The 18,946-nt window shown below is 55.6% G+C and overlaps 1 protein-coding gene across 12 annotated transcripts in view; it reads right to left on the bottom strand.

Annotated features, from left to right (window-relative positions):
* Positions 1-18,946, bottom strand: part of CHD6 (chromodomain helicase DNA binding protein 6) — a 90,450-nt gene that overhangs the window by 20,809 nt on the left and 50,695 nt on the right. For 9 of the 12 annotated variants that reach the window (XM_066978315.1, XM_066978309.1, XM_066978317.1 and 6 more), the window contains 14 exons: positions 17,389-17,632; positions 16,753-16,929; positions 15,205-15,348; positions 14,134-14,389; positions 13,469-13,679; positions 12,880-13,075; positions 12,237-12,401; positions 11,259-11,438; positions 9,039-9,149; positions 7,671-7,873; positions 7,050-7,252; positions 2,012-2,171; positions 1,482-1,571; positions 438-541 (listed from right to left, as the gene is read on the bottom strand). In XM_066978315.1, the coding sequence (XP_066834416.1) occupies positions 438-541; positions 1,482-1,571; positions 2,012-2,171; positions 7,050-7,252; positions 7,671-7,873; positions 9,039-9,149; positions 11,259-11,438; positions 12,237-12,401; positions 12,880-13,075; positions 13,469-13,679; positions 14,134-14,389; positions 15,205-15,348; positions 16,753-16,929; positions 17,389-17,632 (2,444 nt within the window). The remainder of the gene's footprint in view (positions 1-437; positions 542-1,481; positions 1,572-2,011; positions 2,172-7,049; positions 7,253-7,670; positions 7,874-9,038; positions 9,150-11,258; positions 11,439-12,236; positions 12,402-12,879; positions 13,076-13,468; positions 13,680-14,133; positions 14,390-15,204; positions 15,349-16,752; positions 16,930-17,388; positions 17,633-18,946) is intronic. The other 3 variants (XM_066978310.1, XM_066978314.1, XM_066978320.1) reach the window with 1 other exon arrangement.

Here is an 18,946-nt window from a genome sequence, read left to right as displayed (position 1 = left end):
GCCCACGGAGCTGTGCACAGCACCCGTAGCAGGTTGGAGCTGGGGTTAAACAACCCCATGGCTCCTGGAAGCTGCAGGAGGACTTCATGACAGGCCTGGGGGAGCCAGTGGAGGCTCTATGCCTTCCGCCTTGCCCCCACGTGGCAAGTGCACACAGCTTCTGTGAAACCAGAGCAGTGCCCGCCACGAGACCAGGCCCACCACTCTCGGCATCGTGGTGTGCCTGCTTCACCACCCAAACAAGCTGGCAGCGCTGCAGCTGCTGGTGACTGGAGATCTGCCTTGGCCCTGTGTGGCTGCAGCGCACAGCTGCAGCTCTGCCCCCTCACAAGGACATCGGAGCACACAAGCCACATCCACTCCGGATCCTGGAGCCCTGGCCAGCTGCTCGGGTCCCTCTCGCACACTGGCACCCGCCAGACCAGCAGGGTACATACCGTGCTTGAAGACACCAATGAGCAGAGATTTATCAGCTTCAGCGTTCCACCAGTCCACTGGGATCTCCACATAGTCGATGTCCGGCAGCAGCACATCCAGCTCTCTGTGGCAGACAAGGCATGAGTGCGCCTCTCCCAGCCTCACCAGGCACTGGAGCACACTGGGCGCTGCACACCCAGGGGCGGAGGGAGACAGGCACATCTGCTCCTTGGCTTGGGGGCAGTTACGAATGCAAGGCTGGCCTGACAAGTATGTCCCCCTGGGGTCAGATTGCTGGTGTCTGCTCCACTGCACCCACTGCCTTCCTCACCCTTTCTCCGGAGATGGGGAGAGTGCACAGCCCCTCTGCCCTCCCACCTGAGCAATACCAGGGGAACGGAGCTTCTGTCTGCTGGGAGAAACCACTTCAGGACAACCAGACCCAAAGGAATTGCACATCTGGCAGGGTGGGTTGCAATGCCCCCTCCAGGCAAACTTATGCTGATGGAGCTGTGCAGGTACAAACCACCTGGGGAAGGCAGCTGCCCCTGCTCTAGGAAGTTAAGCTGAGTGTATCACAGTCCTTTCTGAAACACCAAGAGCTCAGACTCTGCAGGAAGGTCAGGAGGCTGGGAGGCTCAGCGGCACTAACAGAGCCCCTACAAAGAGGGGCTGGGAAGGGACTGCAGGCCCCAGCAATGGGATGCACTCCGCTCTGAGATCTGGCCCTAGGAAGTGGGCACAGTCTCTGCAGGCCCCCACTTTAAGATTAAAGACCAATTCATCAGGCAGCACTTGGAGACATTTTCCTGCAGGCTGCAGGGTGTCCCTGAGTGTCCTCACCATGCCCGTTCCGGTGCTGTGACCTCAGCACTGCTCAAACAACAGCTGCCACCGAAGGATGAAGCTTTGCCTGAGCAAGACCCGGGGATGTGGCTGCAGCGCCTGGCTCTCCTGGAACCGCGTTGAGCCCCGAGAAGACCGGGCTGGATGGCTGTGACACTGCTCGAGCGCCACCACCGTTCCCATAAGAAGCAATACTGGGGTTCACTGTAAGTTCCTACCTGGCAGGGGTGCCCTCGAAGGCTTTGTCAGCAGCCTCCCCCAGCACCTCGGCCTTCAGGTAGTAGAGCATCCGCACCCGCAGCAGAACCCTGCCCCGGACACACAGAGGAACACACGCTAGCATGCAGGTGCTCAAAGCCAGCCCAGGGCCTGGCTTGAAGGCCCTCGCTAGAGCATCTGCAGGGGCACACTGTGAGGGTCAGTGAAGGCAGGGAAACCTGCCCCCCGACGCTGTGTTTTCCCATGTGGGACGACACACTTTCTCAAAGCCATCTGTCCCCTTGCAGGGTAGGAGCCGGCCACACCCTGCCACGCCACAATCCCTGGCCCTGCGCTTTGCTGGGTCCTGTGGCCATAGGTTTGCTGCCCAGAACACTGCTCCCGTCTTGTCACCTGGAGGAGCACCCCGAGAGCAGCCCAGCATGATGATCTGCATGGGCTGAGCCCTTCGTGGCTCTCTCCCACCCCCTCCATGCTAAAGGACCTCAGCCCGTGGCCCCCAGAAGCTGCTGCGGGCTCCTGCACTCACTTGTTGCAGTGCTGTTTGAGGTGCTTCTTGTAGCTGTCATCATGCAGGACCACCTCGGGGTTGCATGTAGCAAGCCAGTCTGCATTCTTTATCTCAGGAAGCAGCATCTGGTTCTTCGTTTTCTTCCCCTTCCTGCCTCTGGGCACCGGTGCTGACAAGCCTGTAACAGCAAGCGGCAGCAAGTGAGCATCAGGGGCACCGCAGGCCAGGCCAGGCACCTCTGGCATGGCACTGTCCAGGCACAGCAGCACAACCGGGAGCTGGAGGAGGCCTTGCGAGGCTCCCGGCTGCAGCTCGGCGAGCCAGGGTTAGGGAGATGAGTAGGAAGGCGCGTGCCCAGGTATCCAAACTGCTGCTACCGACCAGCAGAGCCCACGCCACGCTGCACCCGCTCAGCAGCCCGGTAAGCCTGGCAGCTGTGGGAAAGGGCTGCACCAGCGGGGACTGGCCTGTCTTTGCCCGGGTGGCTGGAGCAGGCTGCCAACGGCGAACTCCAAGCAGGGTCCTAGAAAAGGCAGGAGCCCAGCTCTGCTGGGATGTGGGGCTCGACACTCCCAGCACCTTTCCCTGTCTCTGTCTGCCCACCCAGCACCCCACTCTGCTGCTGCACGTGGGTGCCTGTGGCAGCCACAGGGCCTGGGGGGGGGGCTGCAGGGCCATCCCCAGTGACCCCACAAAGCTCAGGGAGCCACCAGCAGCCCCTGGGCCCCGGCCTGTGTCCCAAGTGAACTCTATGTAATTAACACCATGCCACAGCTCGGAGCCCCCTGCACCTCACACCTCTTCTTCTAGCCCCAGAAGTGGACTGAGGTTGCACAGGATGCTGAAACTCCTCCAAACGCAGTTGAGCCCCACAGCAACCTCACTCCTGCCTCCATGCCACAGTTTCTCCTCTACCCACAGCAGTGCCTGGGACCCAGGAGACACTTGAAAGCCCTCAGTCCAGCTCATCTGCCCTTCTGCGTCTCATCCTAGCACAGAGTTGGGAACATATCACATTCTTTGAGATTTTGTGCCAGAGACTAGGGAGGGGCTTGGCCTGACAACTGAAAAGCTGTTTCAAAAAGGTAAAAGGGAATGACTGGAAAGAAGGACTAGGTAAAATCATGGGAAGACTCATTCCTCTGTCACTGCAACAGCTCTGATGAAACTGTCAGCCAGCACTGGATCAGGAGAGAAAAGATTTTACAAAACAGGCTGTTATCTTTTTGATAACACTACAGGGCTGGCTGATAAAGCCAACGAGCAGCACTCTGACATCCTGTTTAACATGACATGCCATTTTTGTTTAAAACGTGCGTCACATGAGATAGACATGACACATCTTAGATGGTTCAAAGCTGACAGATCTCAAGGGATTTATAATGCCTTTCAGCTCAGCCAAGTGTAGGTGAAGGATCTGTCAGTGAAGTGTCTGGGGTAAACCTAGAGTGGGAGACTGTTTCCAAGAAAAACGTGGGGATCACCACACAAACTGTATTGCTATGAGCGCTAAGTGCAATGTTGATCCCAAGCGGTAACAAGATCCCTTGATGTATAAAATTATCAGAGAGAAGCATGGAAGAGACCTTGGTCTCTGGGCACAGCTCTTAGAGCCTTACCTAGACAACACAGCCTGCTCCGACGTTCACTCTCCAGGGACGACACAGTAATTTCGGACATGAGTTCAAACAAGAGGCTCCAACATGATCAAAGAACAGAAAATAATCCTGATGATCTGATATTTGGGGGTTGTTTCCTATTCCATACATCATGTGGAGGGCTATGAGGGAACCAGATCACTGGGGGGGGTATTTGCACTGGGCAAACACACCGAATGGCAAAGCAACGCAGTTCCATCTGGCTGACAAAGATAAAGCAATATCCAGTGGCTGGAGCTGAAAATTAAACACATTTTCAACCTTGAAATAAAATGTGAGTTCACAGCAGAACAGGGAAATGATGCCTGGTGGGGTCACTATTGCTCGAAGTATTCCAAGAGAGATGAGCCGCACCCTGGGCAGCCACTTCTAAGGCAGCGTCTTGCAAATGTCCTGTCCTGCATACGCATATGAAGGGGAAAGAAGAGCTGCAGCACTTCTGTCCCATCCATCTGCGGGGTGGATCACAGCAGAGCTCTGAGGGGGGCGGGGGGGGCTGGCTGCAGGCTCTGCTCATCCTCTTGTAGTCCCACTGATAAAGGATTGACAAGGCACAGTCCGCAGGAGGAACTAACAGGGGCTGGAGGCATTCTGTTGCTTTCTGCACATCTGGGGCACCTGGAGCACATCTTGCCTGGTCAGCTCTCTGCAAGCAGGAGACCTCAGGCTCCTCAGAGAGCCACAGCAGCACTTGATGTATGTTTGCTCTGCACTGGAGGCTCTGCTCTCCCCCATCTCCTGTGGTTAGGGTAGATGGTTTTGTTGTTCCCCTGGTCAAGAAAACTGAGATTCCACAGCTGGGAAAAGCCATTCTGAGGAACTGATGGAGAAGCTCCAGGTTGCTTTCCTCTGCTAAATATCCAAATGCATCAATTACAGTTCTACTCTTTCAGTAGAGCATTACTGACCCTTCACTGAAACCGCAGCTTGTTCATTACTTGGCATTACCTAAACCAAGCCCATTCGTATCAGCCAGTTCATTTCTTACTCTTGCTCTGCTCTCCACCATGCTCTCAAGTTCAGACCCAGTGCTGCTATGGGCAGGGCTGCACGGCAAGAGCACAGGCAGCACTGCTGTAGTGGCTCACGTTGCAAGAAGTGATTCGAGAAAGCCACTGAAAGCCACATGCTCAGACCTCACACTGTAAAGACAGACATTTCCAGACAGAAGGAAACGGTTATGTCGGGTCATAGAATGGCTCGGGTTGGAAGGGACCTTAAAGATCATCTAATTCCAACCCCCCTGCCATGGGCAGGGATACCTTCCATCAGACCAGGTTGCTCCAAGCCCCATCCAGCCTGGCCTTGAACACCTCCAGGGATGGGGCATCCACAGCTCCTCTGGGCATCCTGTGCCAGTGCCTCACCACCCTCTGAGTAAAGAATTTTTTCATAACATCTAATCTAGATCTACCCTTTCTTAGTTTAAAACAATTACTCTTTCTCCTATCACTACACTCCCTGACAGAGTCCCTCTCTAGCTTTCCTGTAGCCCCCCTTAGGTTGCTGGAAAATCGCTATAAGCTCTCTAGAGCCCTCAGGCTGAACAGTTCAACCTCCAGGCTGAACAACCCCAACTCCCTCAGCCTGTCTTCACAGGAGTGGTGCTCCAGCTCACTGACCATCTTCGTGGCCCTCCTCTGGAGTCACACTAGTACACGTCTATGTCCTTCTTGTGCTGGGGTCCCAAGGGCTGAACACAGTGTTCCAGGTAGGGTCTCACAAGAGTGGAGTAGAAGGGGACAATCGCCTCCCTCACCCTGCTGGTCACGCTTCCTTTGATGAAGCACAGGATGCAGTTGGCTTTCTGGGCTGCAGGCGCACATTGCCAGCTCATGTTGAGCTTCTTTTGAGGGTCTTGAGGCTGCACCATGCTGTTTGATCACCAAGTAATGCTCGGCATGCCCTTGGGGCTCAGCAACAGCACTTCTCCAGAGGTGCTCCACCTGCACACCACCATCTTCAAACAGGTCGAAGAGCGTGAGGCTTCAGCATGGCTCACTGTCCTTACCACTCACCTTGTGCCATACATCACCAAGTGCCCAGCAAAGCAGCACACAGCCGTGGGGCTTGACCACCCTGCAGGAGTGCCAAGGACTCCCCCAACAGCTCGCCCAGCCCAACTCACCTCTCCTGAAAGTCACGCAACGCAGGCACTGTGCTACTCAGTCGGTGGAGTCCTCTGACACAGAACGGGCAGTGACCATGTGTCCCAGGCTGCAACCCACCAGCTGGTCCAAGGAGCCAGCACAGGCTCTGTCTTCGTACCATTAAAGACAAAGACCGCTGTGGCTGAATGATGCCATCTACGTCTATATGCTGTGCTGCAAGAAATGCCTACAGAGAGCATATGCTGCAATGCAGGCATGGGGGTGAGTCTGCAGTGCCCCATTCCCCAGGCAGAGAAAGAGGGGCAGCAGGAGAGCAGGGCAAGAGCTGTGTGTGGACCCTATCAGAAGCTGAGGACAAACTAGGGGCCTCAGCCCAACAGCATCCAGATGCAATTAAAATCTGAACATCTGGTATATGTGGGGTATTTAGACATCACACACGCTGGAAAATACATGTACTAGTCCTCTGAACAGAGAAGGCACATGCAAACATGAGATAAAGGGTCCGACTAGACAGATGGAGTTGGAGAAGGCAGCGTCGCCTTGCAATGCAATTCTGCATTGCAGAGGTCTCAGGACAAACCAGCAGCACTGCGCCTCCACCGCCGGGGACAGGCACTGCAGACCAGTGTCAGGGACAAGAACCACAAGCTGGTGACCAGGGATGAGACAGCTGCACAGACTACATCGCCAGCTTTCGCTGCCACAGTCAGGGCACTGGGCAGCCACAGGCAGCGCCAGGCAGTCTCAACATCAGCTTTAGCACTGGACTGACCAGCAAGCAGGTAGGTCCCTGTGTGATGATCCACTCTGCATCCTGTGATGCCCCGAGGATCAGCCAGGCAATTCTGCACTCAGAGTGGAGTAAAAACCCTCATAACTATCCCATCCAACGTGTTCACGTGGTCACCTACGCCCCACGAGCTCACTGCACAATGTCCCCCAGCACAGAAAAGCCCTGAGAGTATTCATAAGCCAGTAAGAACTTTGTAGCCCCCTCTCCGAAAGCAGGGTTGCATCTCTGCTCCCACTACAAGGCTCTGTTTGGCACCAGCCAGAGCCAAACAGGCACTGGGAGCCATGAAATGTCCTCCCCCACTTAGCCAGCCCCTGATGCTGTCTGAGGTCTGTGGAGAGGCCAATTCCATGGCAGCCACTTTCTCTGTGCAGAGAGCACAAGTGCTTCCTGGCTGTTTCAAACAGCTTTGCTTTCAATCGTGCAGCCTTGGTCCTGCACACAGGCACACTGGTGGCGAGTACTGGTGCAATGGCAGAGAGAACACGCAATACCTGAGTGATTCTGCAGAGCCTGGTTCTGGCCGTCCTTTGTTGGCGTGATGAGATCCCAGATAAAACTCTTTATCTTCTCATCCCCTTTGTAGTGTTTGACGCAATAGACCAGTAAGGCCCGACAAATCATCTCCATGTCCTTCTCATTCAGGTGCCACTTGAACCGCCCATGGGTCAGGATATCTTTCCAACGTCCCCAGCTGAAAGAGCAGTAACAGAGATACATTAAACGCTCCTGTGCAGCTAGAGACCTCGTTGGCACCTCTCTCCACAAGCTCACACAATGGCACAGCTCCCAAGGATTAGGGGTGTTATGCCCCCATATTATAGGAGCAGAGATGGGGAAGAGGTTTGCACGGGACTGAACAGGCCAGAGGGAGGAGCAGATGCTGGATGCCCTGACTGCCAGCTCGTGCTTTGCCCCCTAACTCTCCTTCCAGTCCAAAAGTTTGCTTAGATCCTAACAATGCAGGTCCCACTAGGGAGGTCATTGCTTGAAGACGGGAACACTGCTTCAGGCATTCATTGCTCCGGATGGACGGAAAGTGACTGTGGCAGCTGGAGGCCCATCTGTGAAGTGGGCTGTGGTTGTTGTCTCAAGGAGGAGGTGAGACTCACCCGAATATGAGCAGATTCTTCTCCACGCGGAAGCACTCAGCCCGCAGGTACCGCCGTGTCTTCTCATTGAAGCGCCGTGAGCGTGTGGGTCGCTCATCTGAGTCACTGTCCAGCTCAGAGAACTCCATCAGCTCGTCCTCCTCGAAGGAGTTGTAGTGTTTGGTTTGCTTCCGCACCCGGGGCCTGTCAATGACCAAGCTCTCCTACAGGGGCATAGAGGAGAACACATCCAGGTGTGGGTGGAAACACCTGCCCTTTATCATGGCACAGTAAGTCCACCATGCTGCTCCCTGGCTCTGTTCACAACTCCCAGTACTGGCTCACCAGCCCTGGGGCTGGTCACCACCTTGCCACTAGGATATCTGCTCCAAATTCACTCCACGTGGCTTTGTCTGCACACATGAGGTAATTCCTGGCCAGCGCAAAATTCATCCTGAACAATCACAGGCTGAAAATCAGGCTGTCAGGGTTCAAACTGCTGACGTTCAGCACCTGATTCAGCTCTGAATTACACTCCTGGCTCTCCCAGAAATGCCTGGGACAAGCTGCTGTGCTGAAGGTGGTGTAATTTATATTGAAGGGGAGGTAGGTGGGAGGAAAGAGAAGAGGAAAGGCGGCTCCCAAGAAGGTGCAGGAGGGAGCAACATGAAATTAAATGGTATGTACATACTTCTTTTTCTTCCCATCACCCTGCCAAATGTATCTATGTCATCAGCAGCCCAGCTCTGGGCAGAAGGAGAGGGCTGGGACCCCGTCTGTTCTGCCTCCAGACATGCACTGAGTCACCAGCATCCCCTCAGCTCTCAGGCACAGCAGGCAGGGCTGAGAACAAGAACGCTGCCCATGGGAGATGTCCCCCAGAGGTGCATGGGGAAGGTTTGGCAGCTTTGCTACCAGCTCAGGGGAAGCCAAGCACCAGCTCCCTGGAGCTCCAGCTGCCACATTCCCCATGGTTGCTGTGTGAAGGAGCCTGTTTGCCAGGGGGGGCAACAGGCAAGACTGCTGGAGCATCCATTCACGGTCTGCATCCCCTTGCCCAGCCATGGTGATGGGCCTGCTGGATCCCCCTGGCTTTATTCCTTGCTCCCATCACTAGCCTGAAGGCAGGACAGCAGAGCTGCAAATGCAGATGGAGAAAGGAGCAGCACAATCCAAGCCTCTCCTTGCTTGCTCCACCGGGCCAGGAGAATCCCTGGGAGGCTCCCCTTACTCCTATTCACGTTTGGATTTTACAGTGGTTTGTTTCTAGCAAGAAAACTCGGATGCTGAGCCTGACCCACATGGCCTCTGAACAACCCCCCAGACTTGGGTGAATGTGGGGCATTGTGTATCAGCTGTGGGGCACACAGGCCACGAGCTGGATCTTACCTTTTCATTCTTGGCATCTGTATCGAGCTCTGCTATTTTGGCCCACTTTTGCCAGAAGTTTGGGTCATCTAAGGAAATGTCAGTTCTGTTTCCTGACGCTACAAAGCTGGCCTGGGAGTGAGAGAAGATGAGTGAACAGGATACAACCCACCATCCAGCTATGCTTTCCCCCCACAGAGATCCACAACACATCTGCCTGCAGCGAACAGTCTGGCTGCCACGCAGAATCACAGAATGGTTAAGGTTGGAAGAAACCTCTGGCGGTCATCTGGTCCAATCCCCTTGCGCAAGCAGGGATACGTACAGCAGGTTGTTACACCCTGCACTGACACTTGCCAGTGGGCTCTGTTAGAAAAGAAAGCTGAGCCCCAATCTTCTGCATTTCTGCCTGGCCCACTGGAAACAGAGCCTGGGGTTGTGCCACTTTTAAGTGGAGGAGAGCCAGGTGGCATCCCCGTGACACCAGCCACAAGCGTGGCACAGAGCTGGCTCCTTGGGCTCCCTCCAGGGGGCAGGCTGCAGGAGGCTGCTTATGTGGGGCTGTCAGGACCCCAGGGCACACAGATCCCCGCAGCATGGCAGCAAAGAGCTGCTGGCATTATGGAGGCCAGCAGCCAAGTCCTGCCACTTCCCCAGGGGTCTTCCTGCAGAGCCAACTCCTATGGCAGAAGAAGAATGGGGCTGGCCACAGAGGCTGTGGCCAGGCTGTGCTGAAGGTACCACACTACCTTCCCACACTGCTGGCAGCCTTGGTTTCCACCTGCATTTCTGTTTAGCAAAGCATCACACCAAGGCAGCACCAGCGTCCAGAAAGACAGGGAAGGTAACAGACTCCAGGTCAAATAAGCTCAGGCCATGAGCACAAGATTAGCCCTGTGAGTTTTCCCAGACACAGAGCTCACCCAGGCTTTGAATTCATCCATCCTCTCCTGGGCCTGACTGCCCACAACAGCCCTGGGGAAAGGCTCCAGCTCTGATCAAGGCCTGCTGCCTCGGCAAGAAGCCCTGAGCACAACAAAAGACCAAGCCCTCCACCTGCGATTGGAGCCTGCACCTTGCCAGCACAGTGCCCTGGCTAGGACACGCAGCAGCTCCGCACCTCTCAGCACAGAGCATCTGCCCACACTGCTGGCCCAGGGACAGAGCACACCCTGGCACTGACTGGCACTTGGAGCAATGTCCCTGCTCTGCTTTCTCGCCAGCCTGACTCAAAGGATACGTGAATCCAGGCAAAGAAAAAGCTAGCAAGCTGAGCCCTCCTGGACAGCCACACACAGAATCATACAATAGTTTGGATTGGAAGGGACCTTAAAGATCACCCAGTTCCACCTCTGCCATGGGCAGGGACACCTCCCACCAGACCAGGCTACCCAGGCTACCCAAAGCCCCATCCAGCATAGCCTTGAACATGACCAGGGATGGGGCATCCACAGCTTCTCTGGACAACCTGTTTCAGTACCTCACCACCCTCTGAGTGAAGAATTTCCTCCTAATGTCTAATCTAAACCTACCCTCTTTAAGTTCAAAGCCATTATCCTATCACATTATCAACTTACCCCTATCCTATCACTACACTCTCTGACAAAGAGTCCCTTCCCAGCTTTCCCATAACCCACTTTAGGTCCCGGAAGGCCTCTTATAAGGTCTCCCCGGAGCCTTCTCTTCTCCAGGTTGAACAACCCCAGCTCCCTCAGCCTGTCTCCATAGGAGAGGTGCTCCAGCCCTCTCATCATCCTCCCAGCCCTCCTCTGGACTCGCTCCAACAGGCCCATGTCCTCCTTATGTGGGGGTCCCAGAGCTGAATGCAGGGCTCCAGGTGGGGTCTCACAAGAGCTGAGTGGAGGGTGAGAATCACCTCTCTCGCCCTGCTGGTTATGCTTCTTTTGATTCAACCCAGCATACAGTTGACTTTCTCAGCTGTACGCACACATTGCTGGTTCATGTTAAGAGCTGGCACAGCTCTCAACCTGCCCAGGCTGGCAGTCCCCTCTTCCCTGCTCTGCTGACATCCTGAGGCAGGATGTCCTGTTGCCTCCATGTCCCAGCAAGGTCTCACTCCTGGGCACAGAGGGGTAGGCAGAAGAGTCTGGCCTCTAGGCAGACACAGCTCCAGTCAAATGCAGGAAGAGCTCAGCCCAACAGTACTGCACTGCCCCTGCCCAGAGTGTTCCCCGCCGCCATGGGAGGGAGTCCCCTTCCCTCCCAAAGAGCACGGCACACCTTGGCAAAGGTGGAGCCCTTCCCCTCAGACTGGATTGTGATGGTCTGCGTCCTGCGCTGGAGGATCTGGTCGATGTCCTCCTCGCAGAACTTGGATCCTTCATCCTCCTCATCCATGAGAGCACCGTAGGCACCCTTCCGCAGCAGGTCCTCCACCTCCATCTTTGAGAGCTGCTGAACCTGTCCAAAACACAAATGCATCACCAACCGCGCCAGCTGCTCTGGGCACTGGCATGGTGGGAGAAGGCTCTTCTCTGCCCCGGGAGGGAGGGTAGAGATGCCCCAAGCTAGCCCAGACACCCTGCTGCCATGGCAGAGGTCACTTCAAAACGCTGCTCGAGGGACTCAAGAAATTCAGCCCTTGTCACCCAGACACAGCACCGCACATGTCTGCAAGCCCCATGGCAGCACAGGGACAGCCTGCCAGGCTGAAGAGCAGCAGTGTGAGCGTGTGGGACTGGGCTCTCACTGCCTGGGAGCCTGCCCAGGTCTCTGCTCCAATGTGACAGTCACTTGCTTTTCCTCCAGTAGTTACCCAGCCTCTTCCTCTCTCCATTCTGCTTTTCTGCTCTGCTCAGTACTGCACAATGCTCTCAGAACAGCCCTGCATGACTGCAATGGACTGGGTGGCCTGCTAATATAGCCAACAAGCTCTTCTCATGAGGGACAGCAGAGCTGCGACACAGGCTTTGCCCTCTTCAGCTCTTGGTAGGAGAGCAAGAGACAGGCAGATGTTGGCCAGCGTCACCAGGCAATGGACCAGTGTCCTTGTGACAGTACCAATTGCTGCAGAAAGCTGTGTGGTTTGAGCCCAGGTGGGGTCCTTCCCACCCTGAATGCGAGGCTTTTATCCCCACCTGGGGACACAGCCCTGCACGCCTGCCCCTGTCACACAGGCAGCAGAGGGACAGGACGCAGGGGAAGGAGAAGCGCTCTGCCATATAGCCTCCTGCAGCCCCACTCTGACAGCCAACCTACCCCATTGGTGCTGCCCTTGCGGTTGATGTCCTGCAGCACAGCCTTATCCAGGCCCAGTTTCAGGCTGGCCTTGTCAAACATCTCCCGCTCATAGGAGTTCCTGGTGATGAGGCGATAGACCTTCACTGCCTTGCTCTGCCCGATCCGGTGGCAGCGAGCTTGAGCCTGGGAGAGCGGAGGGTACAGCTTCAAACACAGTGAGCCCAGCACGATGCGGGTGGTGTGGCTTGTGGTACCCTTACCAGCAACCGCTAGTCACCCACCAGAGCCAGGTCCTCTCCCACATCCCAGGGCACCCTCCCTGAGCACTTGTGGCTGAGCTGGCACAGCTCTGGCTGCAGAGTAAGAATCAGACCCATGCACTCCTAGGCAAGGACGCAGGGCTCAGGCCGTAGCCTTTGCTCTCTTCAACCCCTCTATCAGGAGGAAGGGGCCAAGCGTTGCCCACTTGTGCTTTTACAGCCACAGTGTGACCTCCCCCATGGCGCGTGCCTTCTGCTCACACTCCTGTCAGCTCTCCTAGTGTTGCACCCCCCCGTGCCAGAGCAGCCAGGTGCTGCTGCGCCCCTCTCTCCGGCTGGCAGGGGTGACGGGAGCCACACTGAGGGACCTGCATGCGGTCTGTCCCAGCCTGGCCCATTACCTGGAGGTCGTTCTGTGGGTTCCAGTCTGAATCAAAGATGATGCAGGTGTCAGCAGCGGTCAGGTTGATGCCCAGCCCACCTGCCCGCGTGCACAGGAGAAAGACAAAGCGATCTGAGTCGGGCTTGCAGAAGCGGTCAATGGCAGCTTGGCGCAGGTTTCCTCGCACCCGCCCATCAATTCGCTCGTAGGTGTACCTGGTCCAAGAGGGTAAGATGTGAGAGCAGGGTCACAGCAGGGCCTGAACTAGCTGCAGCTACAAACCCCTTCTTGCTCCTTCCCCCAGGCTGTGTGCGGGCATGCAGACAGCCAGAACTAGGACCAAAGGAAGGGCCTGTCTCCATTTGGTCACTCCTAGGACTAGCACAGTAGACCAGGAGCCCTGCAAAATGGCCAGGTCAGAACTGCCCAGGTTTGGAGTCTCTGCACCCATCAACAGTAACTTGTAACTCGGATCCTTTGGTACATGGATGGGTACAGAATAGCCAAATCCCCACCCCGGGCTGTTTCAACTCTGTTTCCACGGTTTCTACAGTGCAGGATGGACATGACATGGAGGAAATGTGGTGAATGCTCAAGCCTGTACTAACCGCCTCTGAATGAGATAGTCTTCCAGGATGTCAAGGCAGCGCACCATCTGGGAGAAGATGAGCACCTTGTGCCCCCCAGCAATCAGCTTAGGAAGGAGTTTATCGATGAGCACCAGTTTCCCGGCTGCCTGGATCATTGCCTGCAGCTGGAAGTCTGGTGCCTCCGGGCTGTGTGTTTTACGAAAGTCTTCCAGGATCTTCTCCTCCGCCCCTGCCAGGTGAGAAGGGATGTGAGCTCTTGGTGAGGCTGGCAGTGCAACTGCCCCCAGCCTCCTGCCCACGGCAACAGCATGCAAGGAACAGAACCCATGCAAATGATCGGATCTAGGGAGGCTGGCTAGAAACCTCCAGAAGCCCCTCTGCTCCTGTGACTCTACTCCTTCAGGGCCGGCACCAGCTCTTGACAGAACAAGCCATGTTGGGATGCAATAGAGGATTCCACTCTAAAATGCCCCAGAAACAGCTGTACATGGAGAGCCTGGGCAAGACCCTGAGGCTGGCAGCGCCCACCAGCAGACAGCACTTGAGGAGAGCTGGGCTGCCCATGAGGGCAACAAGGCAGATCGCTGCAGGAAGAGGGCCAGAGCTGGGTGAGCCCTGCAGGCAGTGACCAGTGAACGGTGCAGTGAGACATAACCCCCCCACCTCCTGTGCACAGCCCTCACCATTGATGAGATATGGGTGATTGCAGCACTTCCGCAGCTCCATCATGGTGTTGATGAGGTTGGGCATATTGTGCTGGTTGGCACCCTTGGACAGGAAGGAGAAGTTCTTCTCCAGAATCGCCCGGTAGTATTTCTTCTGGATGTTGGTCAGCTCCACCTCAATGATGGTTTCCTGCTTGGGTGCCAGATTCTTCTCCACATCATCCTTCAGCCGTCGCAACATCATGGGCTTCAGGATGGACTGCAGCTTCTTCACCTGCCAGAGCAAGCGCAGAGATTCACTCCCTGCATGGCAAACACATGGCGACAACAGCAGAGGGGCCTGCAACACAAGAGCCTCTCTAGGCTGGAAACCCTCTACAAATGGCCCTGAAGAAACTGCACTGCTGACAACCAGGGCAACTTTAGGATCTAGCTCCCCTGGAGCAGGCATGTGTGAGTGGCTGGCCCTGGGCCATGAACTCGCACATTGTGGGTAGCCTTGGGTACATGTGTCTGCTGCAGGAGGAGGAAAACTGGGAGCTTTGCTAGCAGCTGAGATGATGGGTGCTCCATGCGTCCATGCCTGCTCCCCTAGGATGATGAAGCCAGACACCTAAACAGCAATGAGACAACCCAGGGGACCGTGCTGCTCCCCACTACCCATGCTCAAGGGGAACTTTGGAGGATGGTTCCCCAGGGTAACCTGACAGGGTGACAGATCCATGGACTTACTGACCTCCTCACTCACCCTCTGGTCTTGGGAACAGACCAGATGGGAAAGCTGGGTGTGCTGAGCTGCTCAGGCATGCAAGGAGCAGTGTGGAGCTAGGCAGGGAGCAGACCCTGGCCTTGGCACAGGCTGGTCTCCTCTCTCCAAAGCAGCACTGGCCCATGGGCTCTGTCAGAACTTTGCTTCTCCTGGCTGAGCCCAGGGCCGGCATGCAGCACTGCACCTTGCAAGGGGCAGACCTTTAAGCAATGAAGGGTCTTGTTCACTTCCACAAAGTATATCCGAGTGTGTGCCTGGCGTGGTGACCAGGAGTGCCGGTGACCTGTAGGAACAGTCACCAGCCTCACTCTTCTAGGTACCTGCTCCTCTGTCTTCAGGTCCCCAAACTCCTCCAGGAAGGCCGTCTCTGAGGGAAACTGTTGTGGCTCCAGGAAATTCAGGAGGCTGAAGAGCTCCTCCACTGAGTTCTGTAAGGGGGTGCCTGTCAGCAGCACCTTGTGCTCCTGGGTATACACAGAAAACAGGTTGAGGGCTCAGGCCCACTGGCTAGGTCCAAGGGGCCCTGAGATCACAAAGCTCCTTTTTCTTCCAGACCCAGAAACGCACTGTGTGACCTGTAGGCACAGGCACTCCCAGAAAGGCTCTCTTGGCCGTGGTGCCAGCCCTTATGCAGCTGCTGCCATGTGACACTGCCATGTGGCCCTCAGCACACTCCCCAGGATGTATCCCAGTCTAGTTGTGCAGCAAGAATGGGCAACACTGAGAACCCCACACTGCCCCCAGGGCTCAGCCCTGCTCTGGCATGAGACCCTCGGCAGGGTTGTGTTGGCACATGGACAGTGGTGCTGACAAAGCCCAAGCCCCTGTACACCTGTGGGCAAGATTTCCCCAGTGCTTTGGCAGATCAGAGCACTGTTGTTCTGGGCGCTGCCTCCCAGGGCTCACCAGCAGCTCTGTCCCAGCAGTGCCAGAGCCTGGGGCACCCACTCACTGTTCAGGCTATAAACCTCTTGCCAAACCTAACACAGGTAACATCCTCAGGCTTCACAAGCTATGAAAGAAGGGCAACTGTACGGCTGAGAGGCTCCCATGGGACTTGTGCAAAGGAACATGAGGGTTACGAAGGGGAGACAGCAGCAATTCCCCTTAGGCCCAGGCTACTCACAACCCAGCAGGGGCCTGCACAAGATGCAAGATCACCAGAACATCAGACTGATAATTTCTGGGGACTTGGTCCAGCTACAGCTGAGTGTGACCAAAGCTGGGTAGGGCTAGGTGATACAATATGCCTGATGGCCCTCAGCACAGCAAACAGCCACACTGCTTTCTCCAGGGCTGTGAAGGATCTGGACATCCAAATCCACATCCCGGATCAGTTCATTGATCTCTTTTTCACTACACACAGTCCTGCACCCCCAGCCCTGCCACAGACTGGTCCCGTGCCTGGAGAGTATTAAGAAACCAGCTTGAATATGGCAGCCCTGCTCACCGCAGGGTACAAGGCACACGGCAGCGAAAGGATGCTCTGCATGGCTGCCCAGCCGTTGCCTCTGTTTGCTGAAGCAGCCCAAGCTGTGCTGCAATGGCCAAGTAGTGTTCTGCTAGGGAGCGCGTACAGATGCGAAGGACATAGGAGGAATTGTCTAGCTGTGGGTTAATATTCATTACACGTCAGCAGAAAAGAGTTTGTGATGGCTGCAGATCACCAGTGCCCCATCCATCGAAGGGCCCTCCATCAAACTGGCACTCCTCCGGTGACCTGACGGGTCTTGGCCAGTCTCCCCTCTGAGACAGCGAGCTCTCAGCTCTGGCCCTGTGCTAAGCAGCTGGCAGTGACACCTGACTGCTTGGCATGGCCACCTCTGGCCCACCCTGCTCTTGCATGAAGCTGGGCAAGACGTGCTCACCAGGGCCATGAGTTTCAGCCCCTCCAGCAGCTTGCAGTTCCTGTTCTTCAGGCGATGGGCCTCGTCAATGACAACACAGCGCCACTGGATCTTCTTCAGCTCTGGGCAGTCAGCAAGGATCATCTCAAAGGTGGTGATAACCACCTGGAACTTGAAGATCCCAGGGAGAGGGTTGCCCTAGGGAGACATAAAATGTATGCAGTGCTTGACTCCTGCAGGCAGCAGGACACTGTCAAACATCCTGGCGGTCCACACAGGCTGGCCACCATGTCAGTGTTAGAATCTGGATCCTGGCTGTGATTCACCCTGATTCATCTCCCTCACTCAGTGAGCAGGTTCCTGCAAGCCTTCATGCTGGCTGCATGTCTCCAAACCAGATACTACTTCAGGGCAGAAAAATAGGCCTGGGCAAGAGCTGTGGCTGGGACTTAGGTGCATTTTCCCCCTTTTGCAAGAATGGGGCCTGTCCTTCACTTATACACTGTGCACTCTCAGCCCACACCAGCAAAGGGGTCTTAAAATATCATCTTGCTCTCTCTGGATAAACCACAAGCTCCACATGCAGTGAAGTGCTTCCCAAGTAAAGGAAGCCAGAGCTGGAGGACATATTCTGGGAGTGCTGTGTGCATCAGTCACCTGTGTGTCCCTGTACACCATCTCATACTGCTGGATCATCTGCCGGCTGATCTGGCTGCCGTGGTACACGATGGCATTCATCTCCGTCCAGGTGCGGAACTCCCTCTCCCAGTTGGTGATAGTGGAGAGGGGTGCGATGATGAGGAACGGGCCATGGATGCCCATCAGGAAGATTTCTGAGAGGAAGGTGATTGACTGGATTGTCTTCCCCAGCCCCATCTCATCAGCCAGGATGCAGTTCTTCCTGCAGAGATGGACAAGGGCAGGTTAATGCAGCTCTCAGGGGCAGGAACCACCCTGTCACTAACTCCTCGATGTGATGTCAGGCATGTCACCTCCCCTCACACCTCTCTGACTCCATGGTGTGGAGGGTTGGAGACATGAGGACAGTGCTCCAAGTGGCCCAAACTGGTCTGGGTAAGCCAGACCACCCGACTTCTTGCAGATGACGGCCTTAAAGTTAGTGTGAAAGATGCTGCCCTTCAGGTGCACACTAGCCTGTGAACAATGCATCTGATTGCCTGCTGCAGATGAGGACATCACAGAATCACAGAATCATCTAGGTTGGAAGAGACCTCCAAGATCACCTAGTCCAACCTCTAACCTAACACTAACAAGTCCTCCACTAAACCATATAACTAAGCTTTAAATCTAAATGTCTTTTAAAGACCCACAGGGATGGTGACTCAACCACTTCCCTGGGAAGCCCATTCCAATGCCTAACAACCCTTTCCGTAAAGAAGTTTTTCCTAATATCCAACCTAAACCTCCCCTGGTGCAACTTTAGCCCATTCCCCCTCATCCTGTCACCAGGCACGTGGGAGAACAGACCAACCCCCACCTCGCTACAGCCTCCTTTAAGGTACCTGTAGGGAGCGATAAGGTCGCCCCTGAGCCTCCTCTTCTCCAGGCTGAACAACCCCAGCTCCCTCAGCCGCTCCTCGTAAGACTTGTTCTCCAGACCCCTCACCAGCTTCGTTGCCCTTCTCTGGACTCTCTCGAGCACCTCCATGTCCTTCTTGTAGCGAGGGGCCCAAAACTGAACACAGTACTCAAGGTGCGGCCTCACCAGAGCCGAGTACAGGGGGACAATCACCTCCCTAGCCCTGCTGGCCACACTGCTTCTTATACAAGCCAGGATGCTGTTGGCCTTCTTGGCCACCTGAGCACACTGCTGGCTCATATTCAGCTGACTATCAGCCAATACTCCCAGGTCCTTCTCTGCCAGGCAGCTTTCCAGCCACTCATCTCCCAGCCTGTAGCGCTGCTTGGGGTTGTTGCGCCCCAGGTGCAGGACCCGGCACTTGGCCTTGTTGAACCTCATACAGTTGGCCTCAGCCCATCGCTCCAGCCTATCCAGATCCTCCTGCAGAGCCTTCCTTCCCTCGAGCACACCGACACACGCACCTAACTTGGTGTCATCTGCAAACTTACTGAGGGTGCACTCAACCCCCTCATCCAGGTCATCGATAAAGATATTAAAGAGAACTGGCCCCAGTACTGAGCCCTGGGGGACTCCACTAGTGACCGGCCTCCAACTGGATTTGACTCCATTCAC

The sequence above is a fragment of the Anser cygnoides genome, chromosome 16 (genome assembly GCF_040182565.1).
Source record: "Anser cygnoides isolate HZ-2024a breed goose chromosome 16, Taihu_goose_T2T_genome, whole genome shotgun sequence".
Classification (NCBI taxonomy): domain Eukaryota; kingdom Metazoa; phylum Chordata; class Aves; order Anseriformes; family Anatidae; genus Anser; species Anser cygnoides.
The sequence above is the reverse complement of the archived record's forward strand: the minus strand, read 5'-3'. Positions and strand labels throughout refer to the sequence as shown.